Below are 18,297 nucleotides of genomic sequence, written 5' to 3'. Positions count from 1 at the left end.
GTGTGTATCTAATTTAACATTTGAAAGAAAACAAAAAGGAGATGCTGGAAAAAACAGTACCCTTTTACGCTTGGGCTGCACCCATTTTAACAGTTGTCATTTAAAAATGAGAATATATGGCTTTAAAGAAAAAGCAAATGTTTTATTCCCCCCTCCCCTTCATTAAGTTTTCAGGCATTAGTTTGTTTACCAGGCTAAACAATTCCTCAGCTCTTGGCTGTGGCTCAGGGTACCAGTGTGCTTCCTGGCCGTGGACTTCAGCTCAGTGGAGGGAGGCGGCTCTGCTGAGCAGGGCTTTGATGTTTGAATAGAAAGGAGGATTAGGATTTGAAGCAAAGTTAGTTCTGAGGTGAAGAGAACCTGTTTGCTTGAAGTTAGTTTAATTATTTCAAGACAATGTGTCACTGTTCAGTTAAGGCTTACTCAGGCATTGGTGGGGTGTAATGATTATCAAACTGTTTAAAAACAAATCCTAAAGGACAAAAATTAAACTGCCTTTGTATTGCATGTCTACAGCAGGTATAATTTAACACTGTCAGCTCAGTTCAAACAGACTGGGAATTTGGCTGCCTGTACAGTGTGGGCTGTTTTGCTATTTTGTGTTCTGTTGCAGTCCTAAGCAGTAATTTCTTATCTGAATAGAGCTATAGGGAATGGGATGAGGGTAAACAGGAAAAAGACAAAATTACATTGGTTTAAATTCACACCACAGATCACACCAAAAGATGTCCTTGTGTAAACAAGACTTGTGTTTGTCCATACAGCTGGGTTCAGCTGTGCCCATTGCTGACATCCACTGTCAGCAACAGATCATTTTTGTAGTATAGCCAGGGCTCTAAAACAAAGACAATAATCAGTCTTGTTGCATAGCTCAGTGACAGAGGTGTCATTATACTGATGGACAAAGCAAAGTGGTTTTTCAGCCTTGTGTAGCAAGAAGCAGCAGGAATATGGGTTGATGCAAGTATTTTTCTGTATTTTTCTGTATTTTTGTTGCCAGCTGATAAAGATTTACAGGGAACTCATACCTTATTTTCACAAGTCTTGAAATACTGTTTCCTTTTTTAAAATAATAAGTAAAGAAAAAATGAAAATCAAAACTCTTTGGCAGATCTTTTTATTTGAAGTGCTGCCTGGCATCTAGGCATGAGAGATACTGTTGGCTTTTTTGAATAGTTGTTTTTATTTGTAGGTGTACTGTGGCACAAGTAACACATGTATAAAAGTGAGTTTTCATATTAGGCAGACTCCTCTTTCTTTGATGTGTGTGCAGTTCTCAGGTGGGGAGGAGCAGAAGGCATACCACCCAAGTTAGGGAGAGCACTCTGCAGCAGCATTATTTATGGTGGTATTTACAGAATAAATCTGCATTTTGTTGCTACTGTGGGAAAATTAAAAGCACAATGACAGGTTTTTGGCGTTTGCAGTGGGTAGACCCAGGGCTTTTTGTAGTACATGTGCTATATTGTGTATCACTTCTTCAAAACTGCAGTTAGTTTGCCCTATTAATCTGAAAACTGAAAAAATACAACAAAAAAATACAGTGTAGGCCTAAGATGCATAACTGAGGTTGCAACAGGAACTGGGGGGGGGGGGGAATCTTCCACTGGAATTTGTGGTTTGGTGTACAAAATTCAGTGTGGCCTTATCCCATTACTACTCCTCTGGTATTACTTGGGGGACATTGCAACACAATGACAGTTTGTATTTAAAAATAATATCCAAGGAATGGAGAAAGCAGCGTATTTCATATGGTTTATTTCTATTTTTTGATTATTAAGTATCCCAGCTGAAAAACAGACTTCAAAAAGTGTGAGATCTTGCTTTGTGTTTGAGTTGCGTGGCTGTCAAATATTGCATGCCTTGCAGAGACAAGCATTGACTCTACAGCTCCTGCTGTAGTTCCTGTCACTGAGAGCTTGTGATGTACCATCTTCGGAGAATGACGTTGTCCCACCATTTCCTCAGTGTTATATGTGTTGAAATTGCAGCAGTGGTGACACAAGTGTGAAGGGTCTGTGCAGTTTGGGGTACGTATAGCATATCAAACAGCTATACTTAAGTGTTGTCCACAAGAAAACACCAAACAAACCATAGCAAGCACTTAATGCAGGTTCCCTGTGTATCCAGAAAGCCTTTCCCTCTAGCAGTGCTACTACACCAACTCTCTTCATGATTTTTGTAGGAGCATGGATGTGCTGAACGCAGTGTAGATAACTTGTTGGGATATTTATTTACAGTGGAATGCTTTGGTTTTGTTCTCTTCTAATGGAAGCATGACTTTCTGCAGATAATGTCCTTTTCTCCAGATGCATTTTATTATTTGAGTGTGAAGGATATTCTACTCAGCATTTTTCACAGTGAGTCAGGGAAATCCAGTGCTTTATTAAAGAACTGTATCATCATTTAGAAAAAAGTCTCTGCTTTTAATAAACAATAACAAACTCAAGCATGCACAGTCTTGCTACGCTCACATCAGTTGTAGACAATTGCAAGGTTGATTTCAGAAAAACGTGATTTCAGAGTTTTGATATTCAACTTCAAAATAACTGGCGAAAATTTCTGGTGAATGAAAGAAAGTATTAGGGTGATGTTCTCCTTTGTTACTTTTTGTTTTTCGTCTTGTTGCTCTATTCTGTAGGAATTTGTTATAGAACAGTATTAAGCAATGAAAAGAGAAAAATCTTAGCCCTGCCTATGAGAATAACTAAGTGTGTTTATATGAACCTTCCCTGTAACAATTTGGGAGTTAATTCTTAGAGTACTGTTTAATAGCAGAAAGACTTTGGTAAAATTACAGTTGATTCCAGAACTAGCACCTTTTAAAAGAATGGTTTTAACTTTTACAGTTATCTCTCTGGTAGAAGCATCATTCAATATTTGTCAGTTGCATGAAAATATTAATTAAATACTTTGTATAATAAAGTGGTCCTTTTAAAACATCAAACAAAAATAACCAGTACATACAATCTATAAAAATAAAATTATCTTTAACTAGATTTATTTCTCAGGGTTTGACAGTTTTAAGAAAGAATTTGCATCCTATTTTTGAGGCAACAGTAGAGTTTGTGTATTTGATTTTGTTTGGCTGAATCATTATCATGATTCCCACTCACAGTTACCATTTCTGGTTCTTGAGATATTTTTAGAGTAATCAGCCTTGCTCAGCACTGCTGGGTTGCTTATTGCTGTTCATATCACATTCCAAACAAGTAGTGGGAGCAACAGTGTATGCAAGCATTACACCTGAAATTAAACGGTCCTTCTTAATTTAATTGGTGTCAGCAGTTTTTCATCTCTTGTATTTGCAGTGTGATCAGAACTGTACAGTTTTGGGCATAAACAGACTGAAAATCCAGCATTCAAAGATGACTGCTCAGTATAGCCTATGAATAATTCTTGTCTCATACTACACGGGGAAGAAAAATACTAGCTACAGTAACAAAAGGACTGAACTAATTGAGTAACAAAAATTCAAGCATTTTAATGGTTGTGGGAGGACTGTATTATTAATGGTTGCGTTGGAGAAAAACACTGCGCTGTCTGTTCCCCTTGAAGCTTATGCCTGTGTGTTTATAATAGCAGCCACTTATCCTAAGGCCTGTGTAGCTCACTTGTTGGAGAGAAAGAAAAATAAATTGTGGCCTTCCTTTCAGTGGCAAGCTACTTGGCTTATCTCCTCAAAACCTGGTGCCTCTAGTTTCAGAGGACTTTGTGGCAGGGACTCTATCTCTGCCCAGAAGGTTGAGTGGTGTGTCCTTCATCAGAGCTGAGAAGCTCTTATGTCACTGGGCATTGATGAGGAGTTGTTGGGTCTTTTCTTCTTCTTTGTCTCTTAGATGTAGTGTTTGTACCTCCAGAATCCCAGCATAAAAGGCCAGTGAAATGATAGCTTTTGGTGTGAGCAGCACACAGAACACCATGACCATTTGAGCACTCTTGGTGTGGTCCCAGAAGTCTAAAATGGTGATAAAGTTGTTTGCTTCTCTTCCTTTGGTTCAGCCATGCCTGCTCCAAAAATGGCTCTCCTCCTTCTACCATTTGGCTCCTTTTCTTTGCCCGCCATCCCCACTGCCTTGCACCACCTGTGCAGTGGTGCTTTGCCATGTAGCATGTCTGTGACACTACTTTGTGAAAGAACATTTTTAATGGTATTGGACAGAAAATAGAAGTATTCTATATTGCAGCCTTGGGTTTTTGTTTTTTTTTTATTTTGCTGGTGATTTTTTTTTTTTAATAAAGTCTCATAAATAAGTGAAAAAGGAAGATGTCGTTCACTGAAGCGTATCCTAGAGATATGGAAAGGGGCAGTATTGCTGTCACTTGAAGAAGTTGCCTATAGGTCTCTGTGGAATGATGCTAGTTATATATCTATATATATATGTATATATAGTGCTAGGTGGTATGATTTTTTTTAGCCTCTAGAGATTGTGTTTTACATTCCTCTTCCTAGAAAACAGTGTTAAGCCTCCAAATCTTGGTTTTGTTTTAGTCATATTTTCAATCACTTTTGGACAGTCCTCTAATTCATTGAGAAAACATGAGTGTTCGGTGCTTTGCTGCTGGGTTATTTTTTCTCTTCAGTAAGGTGTAAATTGGTTTCATACATCCAAGATGGGTTTAAATGAGAAGAGTTAACCAAGACAGTGGTGATGACTGCTAACCCCTTGCTTCAACTCACTTGGAGGAGGCAGTGCTACCCAAAAGACTAAACTAAAGCTCATGTCAAATATCCTTTTTCTTTTTTTCTGGTTGTAAAGCATTGCATAACTTCATAAATGAAAATGGATTTATTTAATGTATTAATTTGACAAACCTTTGCTCTTTTCTCCCTGCTAACTGTCTGTGGACCTGGTTTAGGCACTGAGGCCAAGAAAGAGATCATGACAACCTGCAGCAATTGTTAGATCAGCTATATATGCCAACACTGGCTTCTGCTGTGCTTAAATAACAGTTTATCTTGTGCTGGTAGGGGTGAAGGAAATGCTATTTTTCATTATTACTGTATTAATATATTGGTGTTGTACTTGATTTCCAGGTTGCATCACAACGCATCAGCTCAGTGGATCTTTCATGCTGCAGCCTGGAGCACCTGCCTGCCAACCTGTTTTATAGCCAAGACCTCACTCATCTCAATTTAAAGCAGAACTTCCTGAGGCTAAACCCCAGCCCATCCACAAGTAGAGCGCTTAGTGAATTACAAAGGTAAAGTGGTATGGTTCTTCTACTCTTCCTCTGTCCTTGGAGCCATGATCTGCAGGAACTTTCCTAAACTTTACTACCTCTTCTTTTGGAACATTGGCATGACTGTAATGCTTCAGAAATTGGTTAACTTTGTGTGTTAGAAACAGACTGGCTTTCATAAGAAACTTCATGTTTTTCTTGTAAATAGAAGGATATTTTCAGCCCAAAATGCAATTTTCATCTGTTTTTATCTACCTACTGAGGCCAGGCTGTAGTTCTTCAGCCTTTGACTCATTTGAGTATGAGTTGGCGAGCTGCCCATCAAAGGCAGTCATTGTAGGTAGGAGCAGTACTGCATATGACCAAGTGAAGAAGTGTTTTGTTACCCTCCCAAGCAAGGAAAGCTCTGATTTCATAAATTCAGTCTGGTTCCTGTCCTTTTTCTTCTCTGCTCAATGCTAATTCTTCTTCCTTATTATCTGTGACCTTCCAGTGCTTTCCACTGCAACTCATCCAAGAACGTAACAAATGGGTAGACAGCATCATGATTGGTGCACTGAATGATTTAATGTATGTGTTCTGTGGAATCAGCAGGCTTTCTGTGTTCACAAAGACAAATGTTCCCATACTGAATATAAAGCTGTGATTTTAATTTCGGTGGTAACTGAATTGTGGAGTACCTCAGGATTATATTTGTGGATGGTCCCGTTCAAACCAAATGTTTTGAACCACATTTCTAAATCTCTTCCTCTTTGAAAAACAACCAAAAAATACAAGATGGATTATGCAGCCTGTTGTGTTTTTATATCATTCCAATTTCATTTTGGAAAAACAAAAAATTTGGCGTAATGAAAGATGAATGAACCTAGCAAGTCTGCTTCACAAACAAAGCAGCCAGCTATTCTAAGACCTTATGAACAGTCTGGACAGGAATTCTGACTGGACTGTGAATGTCACCATAGGTCTCCAGACAGCAAGTGGAATTTTAGCATAAGCTAGCGATGAACATGGACAAATAGTCAATGTTTTAATCTAATGACTTCTTATAATTTTTCCTTTTTAAATATCAGAAAGTGTAAAGGACATACTTGATTATGCTTTGTCCATGTACTTACAGCTAATTTCTGTTTGGAATAGATTTGGATTTGTCCATGTATCCACAATTAATTCTGTTTGGGATTAGGAAGCATTGGCAATGTGGTGTGCAATGTTGATTCTCTGTTCTCTTGGCATTGCAGCGGTAGAAAAAGCTGATGAGTCTTTCTGATAGTCAATAAACTGTTAAATTTTTTTCTACTAACATGAGCCTGAACATAGAGTGAAAGAGTTCAGGTAACAAAATATAACTTTTCTGTTTTCTGAGATTCTTCTGAGATGAGGAGAATCTAGAGAAGTGGCATATACCTGAGGTGGTGCAAAACTGATTGTCTCTCATTCTTCTGTGAGCTGGTCCTATTCTGTAAGTGAGTAATAGCCTGCTCTGCTTCCATTGCTCTGAGCTTGGCAAAAAGGCACGAGGCAGGTCTGGGGACTTCTGGAGGGGAAAAAAAATTAGGTTGCACAGCACTGTTTTGGTGTATCCGAGTTGGTGCATCAGAACCTCATGCCCTTGATGTTTCCCTTGGTCTGCTTGATGTCCTCCAGCCTTATCTTCACCCAACACAGGTGGCATCACCCAGACAGGAGTAGCTGGAAGAAGCTGTTGCCACTGTTTCCATTGCTGTGCCAGTGGGAAGGGCTCTGTGAAGTAATGGTAGTTGGTGCTGCGGGTTAGGAAAAGTGATGCCTCATTGGTTGTCTTTTGCCGCCCTGCTGCAGCAAAAGCATGAGCCTGACCCTGGACTGTATTCCCAAGCCATTCTCCTTCCTGCCCCAGGAAACACAGAACTGGTTTCTCCTTTGGGTGGGAAAACTTGAGTTGTACTTTTGTTCCCAAAAAGCTTTGAACCAGCTTGACTGCTAGTAAGTCTGCTTTTCTCCAATAAGTAAATGCACAAATATCCAGAAGGAAGAGAGCACTGTATGTTTTGAAATTATTGGTGAAATCCAATAGCAAAGCATGTAAAGGGAAGCTCATTGTTCCTGTTGTCTGATTTATTTTTTTCTTTTTAAACCAATTCCATAAGACCATTTCCAGATTTATAGGGGTTGCACAGGGTAAAATGTCACTGAATAAACCAAAAGTCTTCTTTTGTTCACCCATGTTCTTTCAAATCACAGGAAAGCAACTACAGAATTTTTGCTGTTCTGATTTGGTACTGTTGGCTTTTCTACAAATTTCTCAGTTGCTAAATTGGAGCTGCACATAAGGCACAGCACCACTGAATCAAGCCTACAGGTATTAAAGGCTCCAGAATAGCCATGTGCTTGGATGTTGTGAACAAAACACATTGGCATTTATATCCCTTGTGCCCTTGTGAACACCCAGCAAAAATAAGTGACATTTAATTAGAGAAAAATTAAATCATAAAATTAAGTGGACAAATGGCAAAATTGGTTTCATGCCTGAAACACATTGAATTTTTAATTTTAATTTTTAAATTGGAACAGTGAACTTAAGAGTGGTATGAGAAAAAACAAATGGCAGTAAGATACATGCTATAAAAATAGTGGTTTTTAAGTAGTGTAACTAAAAGTAGAAATTGCTTTTGGATCATTGGATTCACTTTAGTGAACTGTAAGGCTGTGTACAGCAGTATCTCTTCCAAGTAGTGTTTCAACAAGTTAACTATTTATGGAATCCAGTTATTGTGTATCAGTCTCAAATTTACTTGTCTGTTTTTTTTGGGTATGGCTTCCAAAGTAAGGGTTTTCTTCTCATGTAGCTCATTTCAGTTTAGAAGTCCACCCCTAATCAATACTTCTGTATTTCAGTTGTAAATTTCCAGTAGAGAGGAAGTGAATTTTTTCCTGAGAGTTTTGTCCTTCTCTGAGGTCAGTCTTTCTCCCCATATGAAGCAGTGTGTGGTAGGTATGTGCAGAAATTGAGAACTGCCCTGTGCAGTAATGTAGGTTCAGGCTCTTTCTGCCAACAAAACATAAACTTGGTCCTCTTGTCTTTATGGTACTCTTACCAACTATGCAATATAATAAAAGCTTTACTGTTGTTAAGTTTGGAGGTAGTCTAAATTTGACTTAGCATCTGATTACTTGTTCATTTGAATTGTCTTACCAATTTAAAACTTTTGCAATGACACCTTTCTGGAAAGGGAGTCCTCTGACAGTATTTCTAGCACTAGGCTAGCAACTCCCTTAGGCACTAAGGCTATGGAGAGTAATCCAACACAACTTCAGAAAAGGGAGTAAATTACACCTTTTATTTCCAAGGAAGAAATTGCCATGGCAGAGTTTTAGGGACATTCTCTTCATGATTAAGTAAGTGGCCAAAGTTGCAGGTGTTCAAGAAGGTGGCAAGTTTAGTTTGGTCACAGCACTGCAAGGCAAACACCATTGCTCTGCTCAGAAATGATGCTGAAACTAAGGGACACTTCTCTTGATGCTTGAAAATACTATTGAGCTGTAACCACAGCACAATCACGAGAGCACAGGTTCTGGAGATAGGTTTGGAAAAGTGATTGCTTTCCTTTGGCTGGGTTCTTCATTAAGCCATGCCTTCCCTTCCAGGCATAGTAAGATCCTGCTTTTTAATTGTTTTTGATAGGGCAAGACTGGTTTTGTCAGATGAGCCTGTTATGGCTGGATTTTAATGATGGTGTAAGATCACTAGTTGTATTACACTATTCCCCTTGCCCCAAACATAGTGGAACAAAATTGCTGTACTGTGTGATTGAAATTCCTCTGGTGTTCACACCGGGTAGGTCTGAATTTGAAAATAGCACATCAGTCAGTTCATTGCTTTGCCGTGACACAAACTTCTCTTGTTAGTTCCTCTCCTGATTTTGCATATGTCAAACTAAAGCCCTTCATGAAGTGGCAGTTTCAGGATTAAATAAGTGGGCAGTTTTTGGCTCAATTAGGGCAATTAGTGTTCAGTCATATTGCATGTTTAAACCCAAGGGTTGACATGTCAAGATTTTTCTCTAGCTTAAAGTAGGGCTGTTTTGCTCAGCAAAGTGAGTGTTTGAGTATTGACCACTGCAATAGAAAGCTTAGTAAGATAACTGAGCATAGTGTATTGAGAGATGCTGTTCTTCAGTTTGATTTTTACTAAGAGATGCTAAAGTCTGGAACCATGGAAGAAGGGAGAAAAGGACAAAAAGCATATATATGGACTTGATATGAGGTTATTACACTGTCATGCCTCAAACAAGCAATGTTGTGCCTTTTTTTCTTTCTAGCAATGCCATGTGGGCAGCACTGATGTGTGTGCTCGCTTCTGATAGGAGTAAAGATTTGGATGTGAGAAAACAGCAAAGATGTTACTCTGTAAAATCTATTGGAAGAATGATGCTTTGCAAACTCAGCCACAACAGAAATCTTGAGTCTGTAAAATACTTCTCTCCTACCTTATTTATATTGATGTGATCTGCAAGTGATACTGGTGTGACTGACTGTAAATCTGTCTAGATATAAGAAGCACTATAAACAATTCAGCATCTGAAATGTGCAGCGTGGCAGTGCTCCATAAAGGAAGTGCACTGGCATGTTTGTGATGTGGATAGTGGGAAGTGAGTGGCCAAAGATGAGAGGTAAACTTCGATCTTAGCTTTGAGCAAATGCCTGCTAGTTTGGTTCAGTAATGTTTTGCAATTGACAGCACTCCACAAGAAGCAATATTACTTTAGCGTTTAGTAAATGAACATGTTTGCAATGGGGGAAGAAAATACCTCTTTCCAGCCAGATGTCTTAAATTCATCTCTTAACTTTAACTAAGACGAACGATGGTGTCTGTCTTTCATCATTTCTGTAAATGTGATTCGACAATGAACTTTCATTTATGGATTTTTTGATGTACACTTCTATGTGCATTATGTATGAGTTTATCCAATACTGGATGTACTATTCATCCTCATTTATGCACTGCATAGACCTGTTAACCAGTTCAGTTTGTGTCCTGAGTAGTTATATTACTCACCAAAAACCTTTAATAAGCACACATTGCAACATACATTAGAGTAGTAGAGATGTAATCCAGATATGTTGGGTAGGGGGAGCTTTGTTTCCCCTCCTCCTCTTTGACCTAGGGCAGTTATTCACAAGAATGTATGCAGAAAACCTTGAAGCTGAACATGACACGGGAGTGACTGTATTTCTTAGCTTCCTTTACCACCTGCTTCCCCAGCCCTCTTTCATCTGTTAAGTTTGATCTTCTGTAATTTTATCTCATGATTGTGGGATCTTCTAGTAAACTGTTTAGTGGACAAAAGCCCTGAGACTACCTTTTGAGACTACAGAGCAGCACAGGTAAAGGCCGTAGCCTTGGTGTGGTTGTTCAATTCTTTTTTCATGGTTGACTTGCAAATTGAAAAGATTACATTTTTATGTTTCTCCAGCAGCTTAATTATTTTGACTTAATCTTCCCGTTTTTAGTATTTTTTTACTTGCCTAAATACTGGGAAAAAATATTCTAAAAGCTCAGAGTCCAGTGCTTAGAGCACTTCTGTTTGTATTTGCAGCTAACTTTGAGGTTGATCTGGGACAGCTGTTCCACCATAGGAAGACCCCAAATTTCAAGGCAGTATATCTGTGCCCTAAATCTACAATTATCTTCAAGATAAATGCAGGATTGTGAGTTTCAGTTCTAGATTCAAGATTTTTAACTCCTTTCTCTCAAAATAACGGAATATGGAGGTATAGTGTTTAAAACAGTTTTTGGTATTTTTGTTGTTTTTTTTTTTTTTTTTTCTGGCTAGCAGCCATTATTAACTTACCCTTGCCTCCTTTTTAATTTACTGTTCTTCCTTTAGAGATAGACTAGCCATTGTTTCTGCACAGTAGCATTTTTTTCCCCTGCAGCACTAATTTGATTGCAAGATTTCCTTTAGTCTTCATTTAACTTTGTTCCAAACTTCTTCTGCCTTCAGCATGGCACAAGGTGTTCAAAATTTGTGATAACTCTGGCAATGATTTTTCTATTTTTTTTTTCTTCTGCCATCATTGCACCAGAATACCACAGCATTCCCTTCCTTGCTGCAAGCTTGTGTAAATGTTGTGTGCGTTTACAGCCTGCCTTGGGGGCTCAGGAGCCCTCACTGAAGTACCATACAAGGACACTGCTTACATTTTCAGTTGAATTTTAGGCCATGACTTGAGTTTGATTTAGGCAATATTAAAGGTGTGTGCCAGTTGATTGCAGTAGCTGCTAGGGATTTTTAAGTCTTGCTATTAAAACTCTTTAACCTTTTAATGCTTGATGCATTTGCTCTCCATGTTTCTTGCTGGAGGAGGACAGAATTCTCTGAGGTAGGAATGGGTGGATGCAGAGGCTATGGATACACTGGCACATGCTGCTGGAGATTACTTTTATGTGGAATAGCAGCACTCATAGGTGTAGTTTTGCTTCCATTACCAAGTTATATAAAGCTCTGCTTACACAAATAAAGGACTTGATCCTTAGTGAAGGGAAAATTAAGTCCAGATAAAATGTCCTGGTATAAGCTGTTCCAGAAAAGAAACTTCCTCCCGTTTATCAGAATGCGACACAGATCTTTTCATTCATCCTTTTACTTGGCTTTAGGCACACCTCCCAGTGGTTGTTAGGCAACCGTAATAATGTTGCTGAACATGCAGTCTGGCTAATTGGATTGTCCCCTTCTTGGGTTTTTTTGTTTAAATGGTTTTGGTCAATTTTAATTGCTTTTTTGGCTGATGTGATAAACCAGGGGGCTTTTGAGAGTTCTCTGACATGTCAAGGACAAAATTTTGCTTCTGTCACTACAGAAGCCTTGCTAAATTCTGTTTTAATTTAGCACATTTCCTACTTGTATTCCAAACAGTCTATTCTAATGAGAAGTTTTGTTGGAAAGGTAAACATGTATGCTCCTGTCTGTGAGCACAGATCAGCAGCACCACAAAAAAATTCATATTCAAATAGTCTGAGAGTTTCCTGTACCTTGTAACATATGTCAGAAGTGTAGTTTTACTACCAGAAAGTGTGTTCCGGAAAATCGCAATGCTTTACTACATGGTGAGATGCCACAGAAGTGAAATATATAATAAGGATGGCAAGGGATTTGTTCTTTGTTACACTGTTTGGAAAATACATTTAATGTGTTGTTCAGGAGGGTCTGTTTCTCTTTATCAGCTTAACATGAATGAACTCTTACAAGTGGTGTTGAATTTGAGTGTTTGGTAGTTTTCTCTGGTTGTTCTGAGCATATTAACTAAAAATGCATGTCATTTCTATTTATATAATCAAACTCGCCTTATATTAATTACTGTGAGGCAACTTAGTGTAGATTACTTGTTTCATTTATTTTTTTCTTATCTCATTTTAGATTCACCAAATTGAAGAGCCTTAACCTTTCGAATAATAATTTAGGAGACTTCCCACTGGCAGTCTGCAGTATCCCAACCCTGACTGAACTCAACGTGTCCTGCAATGCCCTCAGAAGCATTCCAGCAGTTGTAGGCGAAATGCACAAGCAAGTACTTTCTTAGAACTTTCACATACACAGCCTGACAATTGCAAAGGCAACGAGCAGTTTCATGACTCTACATTCTCTTGCTATGAGAAACTTAAACTTACTGGGTTCTGTCAGAGCAGTCTGGCCTGTACATATGGAAGCAATTGTGGATGGAGGGAAAGTATGCTTTGTGCCTCAGAGCTCTTCCAGTCTCCAGCATTTGACACAAGGGTCACCTTCATGGTGAAGAAAATATTTTAACCCTTCTTGCTTATGTTCTTCAGCTGTCATACAAATTGTAGTTCTGGAGATAGAACTGTCAGCCTACGCTTCATAGTTGCCAAAGCTTTTAATTATTCAGTGGATATCTTCTGTAGCAGATGTTACAGCGTTATTCATTGACATTTTTCTTTCTGCTGCCCTTTTGTATATTGTATATCACTGTAACTGCAGCAGATTTGTGTGTTTATAGGAAGGAAATGTGATTTAACAGGTCACTCAATTTCTTCACTCTCCCTTCCCCTCTTCTAATAGCTTGCAGACATTTTTGCTGGATGGCAACTTTCTTCAGTCCCTTCCTGATGAATTGGAGCATATGCATCAACTCAGCTATGTGAGTCTGTCCTTCAATGAGTTCACTGACATTCCTGGAGTGCTGGAGAAGCTGACTGCCATGGATAAGCTCTGTATGTCAGGAAACTGCATTGATACCCTGAACCTACAGGTGCTAAAAAGAATGCCTCATATTAAGCATGTGGATCTAAGGTTGGTATTCAGAAAAGGAGAAAAATAAGCCTAAATTATTTGTGTTGAAATGGCTTGTCCTTGGCTGTCAGAATTGCCTCTGGGTATAAATCTCTTGTGTTTGTCTGCTGAACCATGTTTCTGGTGGTGTTATGTAACTCCGAGCACTTGCCGTGACTTAGCACTCTTCTTGGAGAAAGTTGGAGCATTTAAGGGGATCAGTAGGTAGAAAAATGAGTTTTAGGGGAAATGAATGTTTGCACCAAAGGATCAAACAAAACTGAGCCTGGGACACTTGTGATTCCTGCAGTTCGTGTTGCTACAGTGTTAATGCAATAGACATAGTCCCAGGCCCAAAAAAGCTTCTATCTGAAATGTTACAAATTTGTGAGATGAAGAGAAGGGCATTGAAGGTGAAATGGCAAAAATAGATATTTTAGTATTTCTTGGTGTGTTAAAAGGCCTTGTCGACCATGAGTAATGTTATTTTATTGATACACTCAGAAGAGTCCAAGGAGATCCTTATTACAAATGGCTCCGGTGTGAAGTGGTTCTCTATTGTTACAGTCTTTGAGGAAGACAAATTCTGCAATCAGGTAGTCAAGGCTCAATTCAGAGCCTGAGCTGTGAGGTCCATATAACAGTGAATTTTGGAGCCCCGTAGTTAAGCTAAAGTAAGATAAAACTTATTTTACTTGCCGTGTAGCTGTCAGAGTATGCAGTCTAGGAAGAGTCAGCATAAGTTTAACTGAAATAGGTAGGTGAATTCTGAAGTGTTTCTGGTAGGGTTAAAAATATATCTGTGTGTTTGTACATACCTTAAAAGCAAATAAATTTGCCTCAGAGAAGGCATCTTGTGGCTGACCTGGCCATGAGTTCCAGCAATTCCAGCCCTCTCATTGTCTGTCACATCATTTCTGCACCTAGCAGTGAACAGTGGTCCTTTGTGGCATTACCTGAAATAGTAATTATTGTACTTGCTGTACAGTGAAGTGCTTTGCTTCAGTGAAATCAAAAAGAAGCACTGCTTGCAAATTGATAATAGAAAAGGTAGGGTGGTCTTGGAGGGGACATACTGCCCTTATTCTTTTAACTGGAGGATGTAGCTACTCTAAAAACACAGGTGTTATACAGGGGGCAATGCTTGGAAAGCAGGAGCAGCAGCAGAACTGCAAGTATTTGTCATTATCTGCTGTAGAGAGGGCTCCGCTGGCTTAGTAGGCCAGCAGAAGTTACTATACTGATTTTAGTGTTCTGCTCAGAGCTGGGTTTGATCAAAGAGATCAAAATGATCTCTTTGGAGTGCTCGGCAGTCTTAAATATTGCTGGGTTATAGATAATCTCATTCAGTTATAACTTCTGGGGAAGTTGCTGAGTATTAACATCATCAGTGCACTGCAGTGAAGATGTGTAAAACCTGTCGTCTTTATCTGTCAGACCCAGTAGTCTTGGACTTTTGCTTTGTTTTCTTTCAACATTCATTTTCAGGTTTCTGAATTTGGTTGCTGTGAAACATGGAGAGGTGAGAAGCAAATACATGGGAGTTCATAAACCTCAATATGGCCTTTCAGTAAGGCAAGGATCTCCAATACATACTGATTACTTGTATATGCTGGATTTTTCCAGCAGATGATAGGCCAGCAAGAATTGTAGAAGCTTTGTTCTTTTCCAAACTGTTGGTCACAACTAACAGCCAGATGATCTTTTATTTTGATGTGCACAGTGACAGTAATACTTAGATTCTTGTAGAGCTTTTCATCAGTAGTTTTCATAATAATTTAGAAAGGAGCTTGGTGTCATCATTCCTTTGTCATGAAGGACAAAGCTGCAGAGCATATCCATCCTGCTTTTCAAAGGATGAAAACCATAACATAACAGAGGGGAAAATATTAAAAATCAACCTTGATCAGAACCTGAAAGTGTGCTGGTTTAATCCAGTGCAGCTGATTGACTGTAGAGCAAGCAGTGGTTTGTCAGAAGGAGCCTGCCTTATAACTACACCTAATCTTCTTTTTTTATCTACAAGACTGAATTCAATTAGGAGATTGGAGGCTGATGAAGTAGATTTTCTGCATCATGTGACCCAACTGGATCTAAGAGACAACAAACTTGGGGAGCTGGATGCAACAGTTTTTAACAACGTGGAAGTGTTACATTGTGAACGGAATCAGCTGGTGACCCTCAAAATCAGTGGCTATTTTCTCAAAGCGCTGTACGCTTCCTGCAATGGTAAGTGCATTTTCAGGGTAGCTGTGGTATTGTCCTTGTACCTGGTTCTCTGGGAGGTGCTTGTGAAGTAGTGCACCTAATTGAGAGACTCTTGACATAGCCCTAGATAAAAGGGTTTCACATGTGCTGTGTCATGCTACTGGCAGTTCTGAGCTTCGGCAGTGACTTTCAAATAATAACACAATTTGGAGGTCTAAGAACTGTGAAAATCTTAGAAATCCTCCTCTGTGTCAGTAGGGAGGCTTCTTGAATTTGTTGCTTGTTTCGGTTGTATTGATATGTTGCTCTGCTAAAACCGGTAAGGAATTCACTGCTTTTCCTTGCACAAAGTTTGAACTGGTGGCCATCTGGGAGACAAACCAAAACTATAAATTGTTGCTCCTCCCTCTAGCTGCTTACCCTGTCCAGAAAGCTATGAAAGTCATAATGGTAACTTCATTTACTTGTATTTGATAATAAAAGTAATGCAGCCTTCTTCAGATGAATAACTGTTGTGTTTCATGAACAGAATTAGTTAGGTCTGTCTCTGGGAACTGGTGTTGTTTAAAATATGCAGTTTGCACCACCATTTTTATCATTTGGAGTAGTTCAGCGTGGAATAAAGAAAATGCAAAGTTGGAGAGCTGTGAATTTGATGAGCAGTCTGAACTGCCTCTAAAAGGCTGTTGTCTTAGCAATATCTAAGCCTGTGCCTTCATTAAGTATTCATGCCAGGATCTTTGTAGCTGAGAAAAGTTAACATAATCTGAGAAAAGTTAACATAATCTGAACATGTGTTCAGTGTGGGCTGAGAATCCAAGTCAACCCATGTCTTGCAACCAACTGCCTATTTGGCTTCTCCTGGCTTGTCCTCTCCATGCACCCTTGGCCACCTTGCTTTCATCTCATCTTCCAAAGCAACTGCTTGTTGCAGTTGCACTTGAGTTGATTTCTCTGTAGGCTTAAATAAATGTCCATTTGGTTTTGGGGGTTTTTTTAAATTTAACACTGAGCGCTAGCTAAAACCTTAGGATATGAAATATATTTTGGTTGCTTCAATAATAACATTACTAGCTGTAGGTGTGTTATGAAAGATCTGTAAGGCTGTCTGCAACTGGGAGCTCCAAAGGCATGCCAAGGCTTATGTAATGTGTTGTCAAATACTCTGGATCTTGCCATGATCTAAGGTACTCTGGTATTCTGTGACTTGCTGTTCCATAGTGGGAAGGTTCCCTTCCCATGCTTGTATCTCAAGTGACTAGGGAGAAAAAAGTAGAGCAGTTTTGTGGCTGGCTCTTCTGGGCAGAGGGCAGCAGAGGTGAAATTACAGCTCTTTTGATAAAAATGGAAAAAAATGAGAATGTGCCATGAAACTTCTAATATCCTCCAGTTTCTTGTCCCTGATCAGTTATGCAGTGTCAGTCATAGCAAGTACAATGTAACACAGCAAATGTACTAAGACATCATAAAGAAACAGAACTCACAAGGGGTTCACAAAGGTCCAGATCTTCAGAAATTTTTTTAGGTTACTGATGTGGTCTGAAATCTCTGGGTGTTAGCTCTTAAAACAGCTTTTTTGGAACAGTCATTCAAGTGCAAATCTTTATCACCGCTTTTCTTGTTATGTATATTTTTTCCCCTAGAACTTGTTCACCTTGATGTGTATCCAGTTCCTAATTGCCTGGCTTATATGGATATTTCTAGGTAAGAGTATGTTTTTTCTTGGACCTGTGAAACATAAATCAAAGAGACTTATGGAACAATGGCATTCACTGTCATCTTGCTGAGTGGGAATAGGGGTAAGAATTGGACCTTGGGATAATAAAAGACTAATTTTCAGAGTTAGAGGATGCTTCTTTTTCTGCTGGTCAGTTCTTTCCTGTTTCCTTTTTATGGATTTGCTTTTATTGTTTTTTTTCTAATTGCTGCCCAAAGCAAAATTTATATTCCTTTATAGTTAAAGAGTTTCCATTATTTAAAGATCTCCTGTTTTACGGAGTTAGAACATGATGATTCAAACACACACCAATCTGAGATTTGTACAGGAACTTTTAAGCTACTTTCTGAATGTGTCTGCATCCTAAACCCAGCGTAGGTGATGGTTTGATAGTTTACTCATCAGTTTGGCAGCTCCTGCCGCTCCTCGTAGTTCTCTTGCAGCCCTGGCTGCTGCAGGGATGTCTGCAGTTGCCATTTGGATGCATACATAAATTTCACCTTAATGAGGGAGGTGGGATAAGGGAAGGCATGGAAAAGGGGGTGTTTTAGTTTGCTTTGCAGTTCCAGGAATTAATCAGGAAAACATTTATACACGTGCTTAATGGCTGTCTTATTTAAGAAATTACTCATCTTCATTTAAAGTGATCTCTTCATTAAAAGACCTGCTTAAAGCACTCACACTATTGAGAGTGATCATAACAATTGGTGAGCTAACCTGGGCTAGCGGCCATCAACTTGGAAGTTTCACCAGCCCTGATTTACTCACATTGTCCTAAATGTAGCACACTGGTGTGACTAAATAAATTATGTGTTGGAAAGCAATCTTTGTAAAGCTGTGTTCTCCATTTATTTGTTAATGAAATTGGTGCAGAATGCATGATTTTGATGAAAAAAACCCTTTTTGTGCCTCATTGCA

The 18,297-nt window shown here is 39.0% G+C and overlaps 1 protein-coding gene across 1 annotated transcript in view; it reads left to right on the top strand.

Annotated features, from left to right (window-relative positions):
* Positions 1-18,297, top strand: part of PHLPP1 (PH domain and leucine rich repeat protein phosphatase 1) — a 134,288-nt gene that overhangs the window by 85,712 nt on the left and 30,279 nt on the right. Inside the window, exons 4-8 of the mRNA XM_062499446.1 lie at positions 5,039-5,205; positions 12,582-12,728; positions 13,245-13,475; positions 15,481-15,683; positions 17,306-17,366. Of these exons, the coding sequence (XP_062355430.1) occupies positions 5,039-5,205; positions 12,582-12,728; positions 13,245-13,475; positions 15,481-15,683; positions 17,306-17,366 (809 nt within the window). The remainder of the gene's footprint in view (positions 1-5,038; positions 5,206-12,581; positions 12,729-13,244; positions 13,476-15,480; positions 15,684-17,305; positions 17,367-18,297) is intronic.

Source organism: Cinclus cinclus, chromosome 1, assembly GCF_963662255.1.
Source record: "Cinclus cinclus chromosome 1, bCinCin1.1, whole genome shotgun sequence".
Taxonomy (NCBI): domain Eukaryota; kingdom Metazoa; phylum Chordata; class Aves; order Passeriformes; family Cinclidae; genus Cinclus; species Cinclus cinclus.
Note: the sequence above shows the minus strand (reverse complement) of the source record. Positions and strands in the feature narration are given on the sequence as shown.